Source organism: Ursus maritimus, unplaced genomic scaffold (genome assembly GCF_017311325.1).
Source record: "Ursus maritimus isolate PB19 unplaced genomic scaffold, ASM1731132v1 scaffold_14, whole genome shotgun sequence".
Lineage (NCBI taxonomy): Eukaryota > Metazoa > Chordata > Mammalia > Carnivora > Ursidae > Ursus > Ursus maritimus.
In genome coordinates, this window is record NW_024423786.1 from 61,391,869 (window position 1) to 61,412,225 (window position 20,357).

The 20,357-nt window shown below is 47.9% G+C and overlaps 1 protein-coding gene across 1 annotated transcript in view; it reads right to left on the minus strand.

Annotated features, from left to right (window-relative positions):
• PIK3R6 (phosphoinositide-3-kinase regulatory subunit 6) overlaps positions 1–20,357 on the minus strand; it is a 56,388-nt gene that overhangs the window by 28,060 nt on the left and 7,971 nt on the right. Inside the window, exons 4-9 of the mRNA XM_040630019.1 lie at positions 11,606–11,707; positions 3,333–3,416; positions 2,810–2,901; positions 2,048–2,116; positions 1,102–1,234; positions 816–885 (exon numbers count right to left, since the gene is read on the minus strand). Of these exons, the coding sequence (XP_040485953.1) occupies positions 816–885; positions 1,102–1,234; positions 2,048–2,116; positions 2,810–2,901; positions 3,333–3,416; positions 11,606–11,618 (461 nt within the window). The 5' untranslated portion in view covers positions 11,619–11,707. The remainder of the gene's footprint in view (positions 1–815; positions 886–1,101; positions 1,235–2,047; positions 2,117–2,809; positions 2,902–3,332; positions 3,417–11,605; positions 11,708–20,357) is intronic.

Here is a 20,357-nt window from a genome sequence, read left to right on the forward strand (position 1 = left end):
GGGGGGGGAGGAGGAGGGCTAGTCTCGTGTCCGGGTAAGTCCCAACCTGAATCGTGCTCCCTCCCCTAGCTCCCTTAGTGGCCCACTGATGACATCGCCCTCCAGGAGGGACCCTAAATTCTTCCTGCCCAAGCGAACTCTGGATCCTAAGTGAGCCCTATCTCCTCCCATTGCCTGTTCACACCTGAAAACCAGCCTCCTGCACCTGTCCCCCATTCCAGCTGCCAGCTCCTCTGGGTCCCTCCACCTCCCTGCACCCTCTATGAACGTCGCCTCCAGCTGCCTCTCCCGTGCTAGCTCGGCCGTGGTGCCCGCAGGGCAGGAGGCGAGGCACCCCCAACTCCATCAGCCCCTCTTCCCAACACGACAAGTGGACATTTGCTCAGTCTTGTGTAAAGGGCCAGGCACACACAAATGAAAGTCCCAGATTCCACGGTGTGCTTGGGGCCTGAGCTATAAACAGCCCGGAGCTGCCTCTGGCTGCCTGGATGGTGGGTGCTGCATCACGGTCAAGGGCGGGATGGAGGTGGGACGACAGAACCCCAGAGTGGCTCAGGGCTCACGTCACCTTCTGCACGGGAGCCGGATGGCTCGGAAGCCAGCCCAAGAAGAAAGACCTACCCTGCTTCCCGCAACCTCCGGAGAAGGCAGGCCTCGCCCACCCTTGAAAATACCCCCCACTGCTGGACACATGTCACGGATGGGAAGCTCTGCTGGGGCTCCTCCCCACCCCGCCTGGTCCCCCTCAGTGAGCAGTAACGTAGTCCCAGCACCTGGAGGGGACAGAAGGCAGCAGCCTTCCTGGGGCCACTCACCTCTCCTGGTAGGGGTACAGCTCACTCGTCAGGTTCTGTTCAGCAATGACCAGCCTTTGGTACAGCGTCCCTGCAAAACAGACCACCTCAGCGAACCAGCCCCTGGTCCCTGATCCCCATTCCTCACCTTCCACGGAAAGTGCTGGGACTTTAGAGCTCCAGGAACCTTGGCGAAAAAGCAAGATGGTGACACGCTGTAGCTCTTATGTGGGACAGCTCCTACCTGAACTAGCTCCTACCTGAACTAGCTCTTACTTGAGCTAGCTCTTCCGTGGGATGCTCTTACCTGGGACCGCTGTCTCTGTTTTCAGCCTTATGGCGCAGTCCAAGGCCACCGTGCAGTACGGGGCAGGCAGGGTTAGCAATCTTGTGCAGAATTTGTAGGTTCTCCGGTAGAGCTCCTCCGTGATGCCGGTGGCCTGGGTGGGAGGGAGGAGTCGGGTGCCCAGAGCCCTAGGTCACAGAGGGCCCTGGGTGGGGTGGGAGAGTGGGACGGAGAGGAGGAAGGGCGGGTCTGACAGCCAGACCTGGGCTCGCACCTCCCTCCCAAATGTCCACCCCCAGCCTCTTCTCCCAGCACCTGTAAGACACCTCCTCTCTGACACCCCGCTCAAATGCACTGTGCTGGGAATCCGTCTCACCCTTCAGCAAATCCACCCTTCAGCTCCTCATTCCTGCAGTGCTCCAGGCTCAAAGCTTGGCTATCCCGCGGGCATGAAGCTCACAGTGCAGTGCCCGGGGGCTCCCCTTCCCCACCCCCAGCCTCCTGCCTTGGCCGGAGCCCAGCCCCATCCTGCCCCTGGATCCAGCAGCCCCTGAACTGCTCTTTGTGCCCCTCATCTCCCTCGCTGCCCACTCCCACCCCCCGCGACTATACACAGCTCCCGGTTCCTGTTCTCAAGACATTTTCTCCGTGGCTTGTCCCTTCTCGGTGCAGGGGTCGGTGACAGTCCCCCGTGTGCACAGGAGCAATCCTGAGGACCTCATTCTGGCATTGGGGGCTCTCATGCATTCTGTCCACTGCTTTCCCCACTTCTGCTTTCTCCCCAGGACACCCCTCGGTGGATTAGGGAGAGGGCACAGCTAGTATGGAGAGGCCAGTTTGGGGCAGGCAATCTGAGAGTTCTAGGCTCGGCCCAGGCAGAGACTGCGCGTCCTCTGGGGGAGAGGACAGTGTCCGCCCTGGCACTCGTGGGGTATCAGGACCCCCCGACCCTCAGCCCCCCGCTCACCTTGGTGAGGACGTACAGTAGAGTATGCAACAAGGGAATGATGACATGCCGAAGGTCTTCGCTTTCTGCCTGGAAAACAGGAGACCGCGGGGCATTTACTGGGCTGGGGCTCGAGGGGGGCTCCCCACATCCTAGCAGGATGCAGCTTGGCGGGGTGGGGTGGGCAGGAGATGGGGTAGAAGGCAAGCATCCCACCACGCCAAGGGGAGGGAAAGGGGCACAGGCTGCCCCAGTAAGGGAGGGGTGGGTGAGGAGGGAGCACAGGGGTGGGAGCTGGCTGAGAGAGCCTGGGGGGCGGGGGGCACCCACTCAGGGCAGGAGCTGGTGCCAGGCAGCAGGCCAGCCCCCCCACATGGAGGCATCCCTGAATGCAGCATCCCCCAAATGGCTGCAACGCAGAGCATTGGGTGGCGTGGGGGATCATTTTGGGTGGTACGGGAACAATTCTGAAACATTTTTAATAGGTATGCATTTATGTTTATCGTTTTCTGTTCCTGCGAGTGGGGGCTGTTCATGTGTGGCCATGGCATAGAGTTTCTTTTTGAAATATGCAAGGTCAAGTGAAACCATGGGAGTCAATGTAAAGAAAATATCCCTTATAGAAATACAGGAAGCAGACAGAGCTGCTGAAAATCACGCAGGCGGTCTACAAAGGACCAGAGCTTGGGGGATGCAGCACCGATGGGACTGAGGCCCCAACTGGCTTGGCCTCTCTCTCCCTCCTCCTCCCCCCACTTGCCTCCCCGAAGCCCGAGAACCCACCTTCTCCAGTTCTCTGAGCAGAATGCGGACCAGCACCGGACTCTTACCAGGATCTCGCTCGACTTTCTTGTGCAGGGACCATCTCCACATGCCTGGCCAGGACAGAGGGGAGCCCAGCACACGCAGGCGGGGCAGGAGGCTCTTAGAGGGGACCCCCCACCCACCCCCGAGCGAGACCCTGAGCCCTGGGACCCCACACTGTGACACTGCTAAGCCACAGATCCAACCCTCAGTTGGGCACCTGGTGCTGGGGGCACAGGGCTGGGCTTGTCACACGTGGAAGAATTCTACTCCGCTGTCCGTCAAGGACGGCGAATTCTCAGGGTGGGAAGGCGGGGATGTGGGACATCAGTGGGGCAGAGTGTACGTGTGGCTTATGGGCCGCCAGTGTACCGCTCAGCACCTCGGGCCATGTTTCTGGAAGTCTTGCAGGCCCAGAGGGTCAAGAGGAATTTTGCTCCACACGGGGAGCTGGGGAGGTGGTTGAGAAAGAGGGGGGCAGAGGCTGCCTGCTGGCTCTTACCTTGGTTGCTCTGCAGGGCTGGGGCCTGGGCGCTGAGCTCCCGGAGCACGGCCTGCACACTCCGCTGGAGGTCCAGCTCCACATCTGGGCAGCAGGGGTGGGGTGGGGGGAGCACTGAGGCCAGGAGCTTTGGAGTTCAGCGCCCCTGGCCCCACCCTCGCCCCCACCTCTACACTCCGAGACCATCTTTCTCCCCTTCTATAAGCCCCAAGAGGTGCCCCAAAGTGACCAGCTTAGAGAGGGCAGCCAGCACGCGGGTCTGCAATAAAGCCCTTCGATCAGCAACTCTGTAAAACCCATGTTTTCCCCCAAAGTGCCGTGGGTATGCCACTGGTGGCACACGGGGCGATTTTAGGGGGGCACTCACGTGGTCCAAAAACCTGAGTAATTATGCACTTATTTTAATGCGCATTTGAAAAAATATAATGTGTTCCTAAGTTTCAAGTCAATTTCATGTCAGATCAATGCTGGGACAGGAGGTGACAGATTGTCCCCTCATCAAACTTAACTCTGGCTCCCTAAGCCAACTTCCCCACCAGACCTGGGCCTTGGCCCCGATTCTGTCTCCTGCCCGCCTGGCCCAGTTATAGCAGAATATTGTTAGCCAGAATCCAGACTCCTCGTGTCTCCTCGGACCGATTTCCCACCCGCCGGCCCCCTTGTGGTTGGTGGGCTTGTAACTCCTGAGATGTCTTTGTGTCATTTGGGGTTGAGCCCCGTCTCTGTCCCCTGGGGTGCTTGTCTTGAATAAAGTCTCCTTCGCCACTGGAACGAGTGTCACGGGATCGTTCTTTCTTCAACCGTGGTCCACTGACGTGGCAAAGTGTCAGCGTGGTACAAGAATGAGCCACTGACATCCGGGAAGCATGGGAGCGGTGAGGAGGCCCCTGGCCCGTCTCCCACCACAGGGAGAGGTTAGCTGGCAGGGGGAGCTCGGGGCTGTGCACCTGCAGTCCATTGCCTGGCTTGGGGCCACGCTCCAGGTCACTGTGGGTGGCACTCCTCCTCCAAGACTTGGACCCTCCAGGTGCCTGACTTGGGCTCAGGGCTCCCCAACCACCCTGCTGAGCCTTTCTTGGTCACAGCTCGGTCGAACGCATTTCCACAAGCTCCTCGACTCTTTCTCTTCCCTCGGAGCTGGACGTCAGTCAGCACCCTCTCTGTATCCTGCCCCAGGGCTGTGTCCCCACCTCAATTCCCTGCATGGCCCCCCTGTCGTGAGGTCTGCTTCTTGGAACCTCCAGGCTAAAAACAGGAAGCATGAGAGACACTTCCCGCACCATAAATTCCTCTTGATGACTGGCTCTCACCGCGCGCGTCTTCACAGGCAAGCACGCCTGCTTGGTTGTCCGACACTCCAAACCACATGTCTCGGGGCTTCCTCTTTTGCTGGGTTGTCAGGAAACTTACAAAGGGGGGGGGGGCCCAGCCTCAAACACCCACTGACGTCCAGGGACAGGGATGTCTGCTCTCTGCTCCTCTTTGGTGCTCTCGTTCTATGTTCTACTTAACCTGTATCTTAATTGCCTCGTGTTCCTTGGAAGCAGGTGGGATAGATCTCGCGCATTTTAAAGAATTGGCAGTAGAATGTGGTTAGCCGAGGCACTGGGGCTCAGGGACCGGCCCCTCCAGGGCTCTGGCGGGAGCTCGTAAGTCGGCCAGGGCCCCACCCCAACTTCTCTGAAACCCCCACCTTTCTCCTCCGCTCACTTGGTCCCCCTGGCCCTCATCAAGGTCTGTTCCTGAGTCTCCCCGAGGCTGAGAGTGGGGAGCTGTTACAGCCCCAGTTTCTCCATCGGCCACTCTGCTGGGCAGTGCGGCATTCCCCCCGACACTGGCAAGGAAACCATTAAGCCTGGCACGAAGGCTGCTCACAAGCTGTCTTTCCATCTACCTGGCTCCACCTTGCATGCAGATTTAATGAGTTAATGCAGGCGGAGTTATTAAAACATTATGTCTACTTTCTTCTTTCCTCCCTCCTTCTTTCTGCCCTTCCTCCTTCCCCAGCCGCCTCACCCCAGACAGCAGAAACTCAAAACTATGATAACCGTGATCTCCTCCCTGCCCCCTCACTAGAGGGGCAGCCGAGCCTTTGTCTTCTGAGCCCTGGGTTCCCCTGCCTTGCACAGGGAGTCAAGCTTTTATGTTTCAGAGAAAAATAGAGAAGTTGCCAGTAGCCCCAGGAAACAGCCCCAAATAAACTATGTTTTCGAAAGTCTGGGCAGCCGGAACAAACGCTCAGGCTTTGGTCCACATCTGGCTTGCAGACGTGTTTTGTTTGGGCTTGTAGAGTGTCTTGAAAAAAAAAAAAAAAAGAATCAGCAGATTTTGCATAAAAGTTTGGGTCTCTGGCATCTCTTGAAAGTCTGTTGACACCAGGCGGGCATTGTTCGCACATGTGGCAATCGACGGGGCCGGGGAGGGGCTGCCCCCTTGAGACGGGGCTCAGATACTCTGATCCTTCACGGCGCCTGTTCTCATTTCGCTCATTGACACCCTGTACCCCACCCCTTGGGTTTGAGACCCCCAGCTCTAGGACTGAGACAACTGAGCTGGATTGTCTCAAAGGGCTGGGGGTGAAGGCTGCTGTGTTTAGTTACTGAGGACAGTGGCCACCCAAGGTGGGAGGCTGGGTTCCCCAGGACTGTGGGAGCACAAGGGTTATGGGGACCCAGGGAATGAGAAAGACCCGGGCTGGCTGGGACACAGCCTCACGGGGGTGCCAGAGATCTCAGCTGAAGGCAGGTCAGCACTACAGTCCGCGCTCGAGGGCCACTGCTGGGGTCTCCTGGGTCACCTTTGCCAGAGCACAAGAATGTCTCCAAAGGAACCCCCTCTCTCCCTATGGACCATGCACACCTGGCCAACCTGCTCGGGGAGGAGGCTGCTGCAGCTACGGCAGACTGAACACACAGCCTCTTCCCATCATGAAGACTTTGTAACCCCCGGGTTTACACGACCACAAAGAGGGGAGAAGGACCCCTAAGCGAATGACACTGGGATTTGTACTGACCTTGGAAAATGAGAGCTTGAAGCTGGACGTGATTTGATTAAGCAAAAGAAAGAAACGGGATATTTCTTGTGCCTCGAGCATCTCAGGGTTGTTCATATATGACATGCATATCTAACATTATTCTGGACTCAGAACAGCCAATAGATAAATGACATTCATAATTATTATCTTCCCCTCCATCCAGGGACGTGGGTTGTTACTATCGGGCATCATATTACAATTAATATCTAACATTTGAATAGCACTTAAAAGGCGTCCACACAGAGAGACTTACAGAGGTGTGGCAAGACAACGCTATGTGCTCATCGAACCGATTTCATGTTTGTCTGGGTTGCCGGGAAGACTACATTTCCCAGAATCCCCTGCAGTTAGACGGGAGCCATGTGCTGGGTCCTGTCCAGTGGAATGCAGTGGACACAACGTTAGGACATAAAATCCTCTGGAGTGGGGCGCCTGGCTGGCTCAGTTGGTGAAGCATCTGCCTTCAGCTCAGGTCATGATCTCAGGGTCCTGGGATCGAGCCCCACATCGGGCTCCCTGTTTCTCCCTCTCCCTCTGCAGCTCCCCCTGCTTGTGCTCTCTCTCACACATTCTCTCTCTCAAATAAATATAAAAAATCTTTTTAAAAAATCCTCTGCATTATTCTCCACCGCATTCTTCCCATTCCTTGGTGACCTTGGAAGACGTGTTGAAGATGACGGTGCCACAGGAGGGAAGGAGCCTCAGTCCCTGAAAGACTGGAGCCTGGACTGGATGGTGATGTGGGTGAGACATAAGCAGCTAGCCTTCCCTGACAGACTCGTGGACGCGCAGAGAGTTTTCTGGAATCTTCTCTCATTGCATTCTGAGCAGGAGCCCTGGGAGTTTGGCAGGGTAATACTGTTCTCCCTGTTTTGTTTTGTAGATTCCAGGTCGAGAGCTCTTCCTCTTGCCCCCTATTGCCTCTCCAAACACAGATGTCAGACCCAGAGGGACCTCGGAGGTTCTCATCCCATTTGATAGCTGGGCAAATGAGGCTCAGAGGGGAGAGGTGATTTGTGTCAGGACGCAGAGCTGTTGGAGCAGGGCTTTCTCTCTGGCAGGTGCTCTTCCTGTAAAGTTCCACCCTTTTATGTCCTCTTATATTCACCTGCTTACCCAGAAAAGGGAGAACATGAGTCTATCTATGTGTGTCTGGGCTTTGAATGCTGAAAGCCAATGCCCCAGATCAAGTTGCCTGGAAAGAGTCCCAGCTCTCAAGGTAGTTCAAGGTCCAGTCTTCGATTTCAGGCCATTCGGAGCTGTCGCAGCACTTGGCCATTCCAGCTCTGCGGTGCCCTGTGATCCCAGACAGAATCAGATCTCTCACAAACATCCTTGAAGGGTCTTTGCCTTTTCCTTCCTTCCCAATGTTGGCTGCACCGGGAAAGCTTTAAAAAACACTACTGTACAGTTCACTCCAAAGCAGCTTAAATCAGATCTCTGGGAGTGGGGACTAGTGATGTTGTTTTTTTAATAGCTCCCCAGGACACTCTAATGGATAGTTAAGGTGAGAATTACTGTCTAAGGTGATAAGCTGAGAGTTCTGGACGATTGACCTGTTAGTCAAAGAAGGAGTCAGGTGCCCAGACCAAGACGCTCAGAGTTCACAGAGGACAATTATCCCTGCAATAAGGATGAAGGTCGCAGGGTCCGAAAGGCTCCTCCCTGACTGTCCCGGTGGTGGGAGAAGATTCAAAGAGTATCACTGGCGAAAGTTTGATTTTTGTTGCTGCTGTTTCTTAGCTTCTTTTTTTTTTATTTTTTATTTATTTTATTTTATTTTTTTAAAGATTTTATTTATGCATTCGACAGAGATAGAGACAGCCAGCGAGAGAGGGAACACAAGCAGGGGGAGTGGGAGAGGAAGAAGCAGGCTCCTAGCGGAGGAGCCTGATGTGGGGCTCGATCCCATAATTCCGGGATCACGCCCTGAGCCGAAGGCAGACGCTTAACCGCTGTGCCACCCAGGCGCCCCATTTCTTAGCTTCTTTTGCGATAGGTATGGCCTTCATTCAGAAACGGAGCATTCAGCTGGGAGCTGGCAGCAGACACCAGGGCTCTGAGTCTCTTGGGGTCCAGCCACAACATGAATAAAATCTTCGAAGATTTTTCCAAGCAGACCCGTCTTTGTCTTCTTGAAGTCATACCATACCTCCTTGTCATGGTGAATTTTATGTGTCACGTTGACTGGGCCACAGGGTGCCTAGATACTTGGTCAAACACTCTTCTGGGTATCTCTCCGAGGTATTTTTGGATGAGGCGAATATTTAAATCAGTAGATTGAGTCGACAGGTTATTCTCCCTCACAGGGGTGGGCCTCATCCAATCAGTAGAAGGCCCGCACAGACCAAAAGGCTGACACCACCCCCCTCCCAAGTAATAGGGAATTCCTCCTGCTGGACTGCCTTCCAGCTGGCACACTGGTTTTCTTCCGGCCTTTGGACTGGAACTCCCTCATCGGCATTCCTGGGTTTCCCGCTGGCAAAGTGCAGATCTTGGCATGCGTCAGCCTTCGTAAGAATGTGAGCCAATTCCTTATAATAAATCTCATTCTACGTATGTGCGTACAGTAGGGTACCCTTCCTAACACACCCACAGAGGACCACGGCATCAGAATGGGGAAGGCTGGTGGAAGAAGCAAACTTAGTACCTCCTCAGTCTTTTTCAGCCGAGGAGTGGAAGTGGGGGGCGGGTGGACGTGTCCATCCAGATGCAAGGGTTCCAGGGACGTTCAGGTCACTTGGTACACACAAAATTATCACCAAAGAGGTTGAGTTTGTAATTCCCAAGGGATGTTCCCCTCGAACTACTGAAGAATTGTCCTCTTCTACTTTCTGGATACCAACCGTCCAAATCAGCACCCGCTCCCTGGGATGGAAAGGGAAATTTGCCAACAAACTCTTTCTGGTCTGTTCTCCTTTAAAATCCCTACAAAACCACTAACCGCAGGTCTCCTTTCCTCATGCCGGGTGAGCCATTAAACAACTGAGAGGAATGCTGTTCAGCATTCCGATTCAGACTTGGGACTCCCGAGGCGGGTTCGCTCTGTACAGAGGAACGCCACTTGGTACACTGGGTTCCATTTCAGAGGGTGACCTCTCTGTGACCTTGACCCCTGAGCTGGGGTCCATCCTCCCCGATCCCGTGAGTCCTCACATGTTGACCATCTGGACCTCACGGACTGCCCTTCCAACCAGGGCTGAGGACTTGTCTGGGAACCCCCCACCCTCACCCCGGTGCGTAGACAGCTGTCTCAGCATCTCAGCGGCTCCCTGAGATCTGGGCTCAGCACCCAGACGCACCATCAGCTGGACTAATGTGGCTCACGCTTTTCTTCCATCCCGAGCCCGATCCCCCTTACTCGCGTGTGGAACAAAGGCTCAGACTGCTCTAGAAAATCTTTGCCATCTTGGCCCTGTTTGCAGGAATGGGACAGTAACCATAGCTTCGGCGCCTCTGCAACTTTGTTCTTTTGTGTCCCTTAGAATAAGTATCTGCCTTTTCAGGCGCCACTCTTCTGAACTCAAGAGTGACGGAACCCCTTAGGGCTATAGGAAGGTGAGGAAGCTTCTAAACATTTGTAATTTGGGAAGACAGCGCACACAACTGCAGTTCCAATCATAATGGGAAAACTCCCCTTCAGAGCTCCCAGGGCAAGCGTCCTAATTTGGGGATGTTTCCTTTTGCCCATTTGATTTTGGGTGGTGGTGGTGGGGGGTCATCTGTCACGTCTTTGGTGGTGGATATCTGTGGTTTCCCCTGCTCGGTGATCCTCCCTGCTCATTGTAGTCTTGGTGAGACTGTGGCCCAGGTGCCCTGCTTTGCCTTGGCCTTGGAGTGGGCACAGGACCAAACTGGCCAACGGGCTCTCTCTCTCTCTAGGTGACCTTGTGCAGATGACAGCCAGCACGGAGGAATGCGTGGAGCGCTCTCTGAGGTCACTGTCCACCTCTTCCTGTCCTGGTGGCCGGTCCACTCTGTTCCCTGCCCTTGCTGGTGCTTGGGGCTTCAGCTGTTCCTTCAATGCTTGGCCATGCTTTATTTTTGACAATTAAACTAGCCCTATGGGTTTCTATTGCTTGTGTCCAAAGAAATTTTCTTGGCACTCCTTTCTTCCTAAAACACAGCATGGCATGCATCTATTGTTATAATTAAAGTCAGTGTGAAATAAGTTGGTTTTGAAATATTTAGATTTTCATAGGGCTGGCTCCACCACCATCCTGCCGGTGCAAACCCCAGCTGGTTAAAGACACCCAGAATATCCCAACACCAGGGTTCATGGGCTGGGCTGATTCAGATGGACCTTCTCCTGGCTGGGTGAGGCTCTATGATTGGGGGGGGCATGGAAAGGACATGTGTCTTAGGGATGGTAACAGCCCGGTAGCTGCACCTGCCTTGGACGTGCCCTCCCCTTCCCTGGGAGAGGGGTCTTCAAGGGCATTAGAGTCTAAGCCTCGTGAGGAGTGCTGCCGGACTTCCGGGGTGACCTTTAGGTGACTCATGTCTTGATGGAAGGGTCATCTCTCCTGGCTGTCTCAGGTTGATACAGCATGAAGAGTCTGGGTTTGGGAATGAGCTAGACCTTGGTTCTGATCCTGGCTGTGCCACTGAGTAGCTGTGTAGCTTTGAGCAAATTACCTAGCCTCTCTGAGCCTCCACTTCCCTTTCAGGAAGACGAGGACAATTATAGTGACACCCTTCCTCACGAGTCCTTCTGATGAACGCACAGGGCAATCCTCAGTGAAATCACCAAGGGCACAGCGCTGGAGCTGGGTTGCTGGGGCCAAATCCTGGTTTGATGATACAGTATCTACGTACGGCTTTGGGGGCAATACCTGTCCCCTCTGGGTCTCACTTTCTCCTTCCGTGAAATGGGAGCAATGATAATATCTACCTCACGGGGTCTTTGCGAAGACTAAATGAGCTAATATTTGTCAAGTGCTTTCATCACTACTTGATAGATTATAAGCACTACAAAGGTTTTTGTTAAATAAATGCAAGCATTTGGTGATAGATCTTGGCTATTTTTGTTGTTATCCCCAGTGTCCAGCTCAGTGACTGCAAGCACCTGGGGCTCATACGAGTGTGTGGATGTCCGCACATTTGGGCAGCTGAGTTGGGGGTCTGGGTGAAGGTAAAGGTGGTCCTGCTTGCCCTGGGGGCCTTTTCCCGTGCAAGGGAGGCCTTCCCCGTGATACAGCCGGGTGCACCAGACCCCTCAGCCCCCGATCATACTGACCTGAGCTCTCCATGGGAGCCTGGGCTATGTGTGAGGAGGATGTGGTTGTCTCAGGCAGCAGAATGGAAAGTAAAGTGGTTGTTTTTCTGCACAGAGGTGGTTCTGCAAAATAAGAGGCAGTTAGCATAAGTGGTGGGAAGGTACAGAAAGTATATTTGGGGGAATATAGGAGAGGGACCTAGGCTTCTAGCGCCTTGGAGGAAAACCTAGATTTATTTAAGAGATTCTTCTATGGTGCTGGCTACGTGCCGGGCATTCTTCTAAACACTTAAAAACTATTAACTTTTTAATATTCATATTAACCTTATAAAGTAGGTACTATCTTCTCCCCAATTCTATGGATTGGGGAAACTGGAGCACAGAGAGGTTAAATGACAATTCAAGGTCAAATAGCTGGCAAGTAAAGGACTGAGCACTGAACTCTGATTATCTGGCTCTCAAATGCATGCTCTCAGTTGTGACCCTCAGTTGCCCCACCAGGACCCCAGGCGGAGGGACCCCCAAAGCCTGCTTCCCAGAGCAACGAGCCCCACAACTGAAAAGCAGAGGAACTCTGAACAAATCCAAGAAAAAATGAATAAAAATGTACCTGAGAAAGCTAATTTAGAGAGAGAGAGAACAATAAGAAAATATCAGGAATGGTAAATGTCATATATACTCAATGGAATAAAATATAATGTGCTCTGAATAAATTGCAGTCTATTGATAATCATAGAAATGAATATTAAAATGTGATACACCACTAGCAATGATTAGAGAAGATAACATACATATATACCATATATGTACATATATATGATATGAGATATATGTTTATTTGTAGCAAAAAAAAATATGAACCCTATATCTCATACTTGGTTTTCCAGGAAAATAAAAATGACACAAAACTCTCCAGAAGAGTTCAGAAAACTGCTTATGTTAGTGATCAGCAAAGAAATAAAGACAGCTGTCAAAGAATTAGCTCTTAAATAATGATATATGTCAGGGCACCCGGGTGCTCGGTTGGCTAAGTGACCTACTCTTGGTTTCGGCTTAGGTCATGATCTCAGGGTCGTGAGATCGAGCCCCGCATCAGGCTCTGCACTCAGTGCGGAGCCTGCTTGAGATTCTCTTCCTCTCTTTCTTGCTCTCCCTCTGCCCCTCCCCCACTCATGCACATGCTCTCTCTCTAAAATAAATAAATAAATTTCTTTAAAAAAGGGTGATCTATGTCTCAGATGGTTCCTCTGATAAGTTCTCTCAAACCAGTGAAGGAACATATTAAGCTATTTCAACTGTTCAAAAGCATAGAGAAAGAAGGAAAGATTCTCTGAAAAAGCGAACTTATTCTTGATAGCAAAATCTCATAAAGATAGTTTAAAAAATAGATGAAGCACTCTACACCCACTGGGACAGCTATTTAAAAAAGAAAACAACAGAATATAATGAGTGTTGGCAAGGATGTGGAGAAATTAGACCTGGTGTGTTGCTGGTTGGAATTCAAAATGGTGCAGTTGTGGTGAAAGTGAGTGCAGCGATTCCTCAAAAAGTTAAACACAGATTTACCACAGGACCCAGTAATTCCACGACTAGGTAAATACCCCAAAGAATTGAAAATAGGGATTCTAACAGATGCTTGCGTATCAATGTTCATAGCAGCATTATTCAAAATAGCCAAAAATTGGAAATACTCCGAAAGTCCATCAACAGAAGAATGGGTAAACAAAATGTGGCATATCAACACGGTGGAAAATTATTCAACCTTAAAACGGAATGAACTTTGGACACACGCTCACGACATAGAAGGGCCTTGAAAACATCATGTTAAGTGAAATAAGGCAGGCTGAAAGAGCAAATATTATTTAATTCTATTTATGTGAGGCACTTACAATAGGCAGATTTACAGAGACAGAAAGTCTAACAGAGGTTACCAGCAGCTATGGGAAGGAGGAATGGGGAATTATTATCAGTGGGTACAGAGATGATGAAAACGTTCTGGAAATGGACAGCGGTGACTGTACAACGTTGTGAGTGTACTTAAAGACACCGCGTCTGTACACTTTAAAATGGCTAAAGTGGAAAATTTTATGATATGTATCTTTTACCACAACAAAAAAAATAAATATTAAAAGTAGAAAATAAATATCACTGATCAAATTCAATGAATTAAAATTATAATGTATTCTGAATAATTCTAGGTACGTGACAATCATAGGAAGGAATATTAAAATGTGATATACCGTTGGCAATGATTAGAAAAGATAAAAACAACAACTGTTGATGAAGATATGGAAAATTTTGCTCTGTCGTACTTAATTGGTGAGAGCAGAAACTGGTATAGCTTTTCTGGGGGGTAGCTGGGCAATAAGCATCAAAATTCAAAATGTGTATACTTTTTTTTAAAAATAAGATTTTATTCGTTTATTTGACAGAGAGATAGAGAGAGAGCACAAGTAGGCAGAGTGGCAGGCGGAGGGAGAGGGAAAAGCAGTCTGAGCAGGGAGCCCGATGCGGGGCTCGATCCCAGGACCCTGAGATCATGACCTCAGCTGAAGGCAGACGCTTAACCGAATGAGCCACCCAGGTGCCCCCAAAATGTGTATATTTTTTGTCCAAGCAACTCCACTATTAGGAATTTATCCTAAGGAAATAATTGGACAAACACATAAGGAAGGTGTACAACAATGTCCATTGAAACATTGTTTATAAAGGGAGAAAAACAGAAGAAACTTAAAGGCCCAACTACAAAGTGTCAGTTAAGCAAATTAAAGTTACTTGTGCAATGCAATACTAAGCAGACATAAAAATGATGATGTATATTTGCATTAACTGAATTGAAAAGATTTTCAGAAGTATTCATTTTAAACACTAGGTAACGAGACAGCTAACACATTTCTAATACACTAATTTAAAAAACTATATTTCTAAGTTTGCTCAGATGCATTGTAAAAAGTCAGGAAAAACTAAACATCAAAATGTGACATTAGAAGTCCCGGTTCTGGTTAACATGAAGTACACTCCACTGTAAGTCTCCCACTCAATACAACTAAAAATTCTGGATGATATGCATGGAACAGCTATCTGAGGATTCTGAAAAGTAAACGGTATCAGGCAGAATGGGGAAGAAAACCAGTATGTGAACAATCTGGCAATGAGTTTTCTGCACTTCCCTCCTCCCCATTATACCCTGGCCTGGACACAAAGACAGCCTGACACTCACAAGTGTACACTTAGGGCAGACAGAAAGAGCTAGAAGAAAAGCCTTCTCTTTCTGGTCTGAGGATCAAGAAAAGGGTCCCCAAAGGATTGGAGAGATTTCTTTTGCAACTTCTTCTTCCATATACCCCAGGCAATCTTGTAATAGCAATAGCAGCAACAGTGATGGCAGTGGTGGCCAGGCAGGTGCCTAAAATTCTGAAAAAGGAAAATTTTTCCCTCTGACTAGAGAAACTATAGTTCCAAGGGTACGGAAAGAATCCTTAATGCTTTCTTCCCTCTATCAGAGGAACAAAACCCAGAAATAACTAACAGAAGACGAATAAGAAAGTGGTAGACCTGAATAAAAACATATCATAATTATATTAAAAGTAAATGGTCTAAACACACCAATTAAAGACATAGATTGTCAGCATTAAAAAAAACAGAACCAACTCTGCTGTTTACAATAAATTTACTTCAAATATAATGCCGTAGGTAAGAAAAAGAGCAGAAAAAAATATACTACTTGAATATTAATCAAAAGAATGCTGAAGTAGCTGTATTAATATGAGACAAAGTAGATTTCAGAGCAAGGAAAATTACCAGGAATAAGCTTCTTATTACATTTCATAATGGTAAAAGGATTCACGAAGAAGCTATAATAATCCTAAACATGTATGCACCTAAAAACAGTGTTTCAAAATACACAAAGGAAAAACTAATAAAACAAAATTGAAAGTAGGCAAATTCACAATTACAGTTGGAGATATTAACAGTCCTCTCTCAGTGATTGATAGAACCAGCAGATGGAAAATCAGGAAGGACATAGAAAAATTGAATAATACTATCAACCAACTAAATTTAACTGGCATTTATAGAACACTACACACAACAATAGCAGAATACGAATTCCTTTCAAGTGCTCATGAGACATTCACCAAGATAGACAATACCCTTGGTTATAAAACAAACCTTAATAAATTTAAAATAACTGGATTATACAAAGTAAGTTTGCTGATCATAATGAAATTAAACTTGAAATCAGTAACAAAGATAATTTAAAAATCTCCAAATACTGGGATATTAAACAACACATTTCTAAATAATCCATAGGCCCCCAAAATAAAATAAGTGGGTTAACATTTCCCAACTCATTTTAAGAGTCTAGCACTCTCCTGATATCAAAGCCAGACAAAATAGTACAAGAAAAGAAAATAGGCTAATATCCCTTATAAACATATATGAAAAAAATTCTGAACAAAATATTAGTAAACTAAGACCAGCAATAAACAAAAAGAATAATGCATAACAACCTGATGGCATTTATCAATGGGGTTCAATATATGAAAGTCAATGTAATCTATTATATTAAAGACTAAAAAAGAAAAGCCATATGCTCCTATTAATTGATGCAGTAAAAACATTTGACAAATTTTAACATTCATGATAAAAACTTAGAATAAATTAGGAATACAAGGGAACTTCATTAATCTGATAAAGGCCTTTACTGAAAAACCTCCCAACTAACATACATAATAGTAAAAAAACAAAACCAAAACACAACAAAAAACTGAATAGTTCCTCTCAAAGATTAGGAAAAGGCAAGGACATTCACTCTCACCACTTCCATTCAACAAATCAACATAATATTGGAAACCAGTGTAATAAGACAAAGAAAAAAAAGAAGTAAAAAAAGAAAAAAGAAAAAAGAAAGGAAAAGAGATGTATAGATTGGAAAGGAAGAAATAAAACTATTTGCAAATAATACAACCTTATTCACAGATAACAAGTATCCATAGAAAATCCCTAAGAACCTACAAAAAAAATCTCCTAGAACTAATATGTGAATTTGCCAGGATCACAGGACATAATGTCAGCATGCAACATCAGGCATAACTATATATACTAAAAATGAACAGCTGGAAACCAAAATTTAAAACACAATGCTATTTAAAATAGCTCCAAAAGAAAAAAGAAAAAGACAGAATTACTTTAAAAAAAGAGAAATAAAGCTAACAAAACATGTGTAGGATCTGTCTGATGAAAACCACAAATGCTGATTCAAGAAATCAAAGAACACCGGAATAAATGGAGGCACACACTGCTTATGATCTGGAAGACCCAATATAGTTGAGATGTCAATTCTCCCCAATTGATTTATAGATTTAATGTCATTCCAGTAAAAATACCAGATTTCTTTTGTAGATAGAAGATATGCAGATTCTAAAATTTCTAAGAACTGAAATAGCCAAATCTCCCCATTTTAAGAACAACTATAAAATTATTAGTGTAGGAGTAGACACAGATCCAAGGAACAGAACAGAATGTCCAGAAACAGACGTGCACCAAAACAGTCAATTGATTTTTTACAAAGCTGCAAAGACAAGTCAATGGGGGAAGGATAAATCTTTTCAACAAATGGTCTGGAACAATCAATCTATCATCTACATGCAAAAAACCCAAAGTACCTTAACTTAAATCCCACACCTCAAACCAAAGTGAACTTAAAATGTATCACAGATCTGAATGTAAAAGGTAAAACTATGAAGGTTTAGAAGAAAACATAGGGAAGAGTTTGTGACCTTGGATTAGAGAGAATTCTTTGATCTGATACCAAAAGCATGGTCCATAAAGGAAAAAATTCATAAATTGGACTTTGCCAAAATTAAAAACTTTGGCTTTGCAAAAAGAAGCTTTAAGAAAATGAAAAGGCAGGGAAGCCTGGGTGGCTCAGACAGTTAAGTGTCTGCCTTCAGCTCAGGTCATGATCCCAGGGTCCTGGGATCGAGTCCCACATCAGGCTCCTTGCTCAGCAGGGAGCCTGCTTCTCCCTCTCCCACTCCCCCTGCTTGTGTTCCCTCTCTCAGTCTCTCTCTCTGTCAAATAAATAAATTTAAAAAAAGAAGAAAATGAAAAGGCAAAGTACAAACTTGGAGAAAATATTTTCAAATCACATATCTGACAAAGAACTTGCACCCAGGACATATAAAGAACTCTCGAAACTCAATAGTAAGAAAACAAATAATATCCCCAAGCAGGAAAAATAATTGTTTAAACAGTTCATCCAAAAAGATATATGGATGGCAAGTACACACAAGAAAAAAAAAATACATGTAATTGGTCATCAGCGAAACGCAGATTAAAACCGGGAGATACCACCATACACCATCAGAATTACCAAAATTTAGTGGTGACAATACAAAACGCTGGAAAGCATGTGGAGGAACAGGAATGCTCACACATTACTGGTGGGAATGCCAAACAGCACTGCCCTGCTGGAAAACAGTCTGGCAATTTCTCATTAAGTTAAACATCATTTACTATGCGATCCTGAACCCCCAGTCATAACAATTTCCTGTAGAAGAATGTCGTTTCACCCAAAAGCCTGTACCTGGGTATGTATACCAGCTCTGTTCGTAACTGCCCCACACTGGAAACAACCTAATGTCCTCATGGGTGAATGGATAAGCAAACTGAGACATTCATCCAGTGGGATACTCGCTGATACAAAGAGAGGAACTATTGTTACATACAACACATGTGTGAATCTCATGCTGAGTGGAAGAAGGGAGACTCAAGAGGTTACATGCTATATGTTTCCATTTACAGGACATTCTAGAAAAGAAAAAACCATAGGGTCAGAAAATAGTTCCGTGGGGGGCCGCCTGGGTAGCGCAGTTGTTAAAGCGTCTGCCTTCGGCTCAGGGCGTGATCCTGGCGTTCCGGGATCGAGTCCCACATCAGGCTCCTCTGCTGGGAGCCTGCTTCTTCCTCTCCCACTCCCCCTGCTGTGTTCCCTCTCTCGCTGGCTGTCTCTCTGTCACATAAATAAATAAAATCGTTAAAAAAAAAAAAGAAAAAAAAGAAAATAGTTCCGTGGTTATAAGGGTTTGGGAGAAGAAGAGGCATTGACTACAGAGGGGCAAGAGGGAACTTTCTGGGGTGATGGAACTGTTCTGGCTCCTGATTATGGTGATGGTCACATCAGTCTTTACATGGGTTAAAACTCACAGACGGTACACCAAAAACAGTCACAGGACACACACCCTGTTCTCTTTTAACAAATTAATTGCAAGGAAGATGGGGTGGTGGCGACAACAGTCGTGGAAATGAATGGTGTTGGGGTGGCAGGGCGGCTACGAATTCACAGGGACTGAAGAGACTTTATCAACCAAGACGACGTGTGAATCTTGTTTAGATCCCAATTCAAACCATTACAAAAACTACTACACTAGAGGCACGTGGGAATGTAAACCCTACATAAATTTGCGGGGAGGGAGATAATAGTATTGTAGTTATGTTTGGGAAAAAAAAAAAAGAAAGAGCTGTTGTCTTTTTGAAAGTTAAACTTTTTTTTTTTTAAAAGATTTTATTTATTTATTTGACAGAGAGACAGCCAGCGAGAGAGGGAACACAAGCAGGAGGAGTGGGAGAGGAAGAAGCAGGCTCCCAGTGGAGCAGAGAGCCCGATGTGGGGCTCGATCCCAGGACTCCGGGATCACGCCCTGAGCCGAAGGCAGACGCTTAACGACTGAGCCACCCAGGTGCCCCGAAAGTTAAACTTCTACGTTTGAGATCATTGCAGATTCACCTGCAGTGGTAAGAAGAGATCTCAAGTATGCTTTCCCCGGTCTGCTCAGTGATAGCACCTTGTGAAACCACGGGATGGTAGCATAACCAGGACGTCGACATCAAACCTTATTCAGCGTTCCCCAGTTTACCTTTACTTGCGTCTGTTTATACTTCTCTGTGTGTGTGATATCACTTACCCACAGGCACTGGAATCACAGGTAATTTTCATCATAATGCTTTTCTACATCTTCCGACTTTATTTTTATTATGAAACTGTGGCTCCCAACAGCGAGCTAACATATGAATGTCATGAAACCTAACAATAAAACAGACACCTGTGAGCCCACCTCCCCACTTAGGACGACTGCCATCACGTAGCCCTGTGTGTGGGGCTTCAAAGCAGGGTAACTTTAAAAAAAAAAAAGAAGATAAAACTATTAAAATAATTGCCCTTCTCTCCCTTCCTGGGCACCTGTGTGGCTCGTCACTGTCTTCTCTGAGCTGCAGCCTCCCCCTTGGTGGGATGGGCGCCCCAGAGTGCCGGGTAGAATGTCAAACTGTTCCGTGACAACATTTTGAAGAAGGGCTGGGTGTGGAAACGAGGGATCCCAAACTCCACCAGACAGAGGAATGTGTGAGCATTCATGCTGCTCATTCTTTCTGGAAAGGCTCCATGGCATGTTTTTGTGGGTGAGAGTTAGACATCGAAATCTGAAGCAATTGTGAAAACGCAAACCTGAAAATCCAACCATGGATGAGAGTGTGTGGCTGACCCCGGGATGTCCCCAGTCTGGGGGTAGGAGCGGGAAATGGCAATGTGGGGCGGTCAGAGCCACCACACAGTGGGGACAGGACAGACCCTGACTCCAGACCCAGCGTGCAGGGAGGCCAAGAGAAGCTACCTAAGTGGGACCCAGGACGTTGGACTCCCAGCTCCCCGTCTATTAGCTGTGGTTAAGACTGATCGTGATAATCTCTACCCAACGCACTGGGGCCAAGCTAC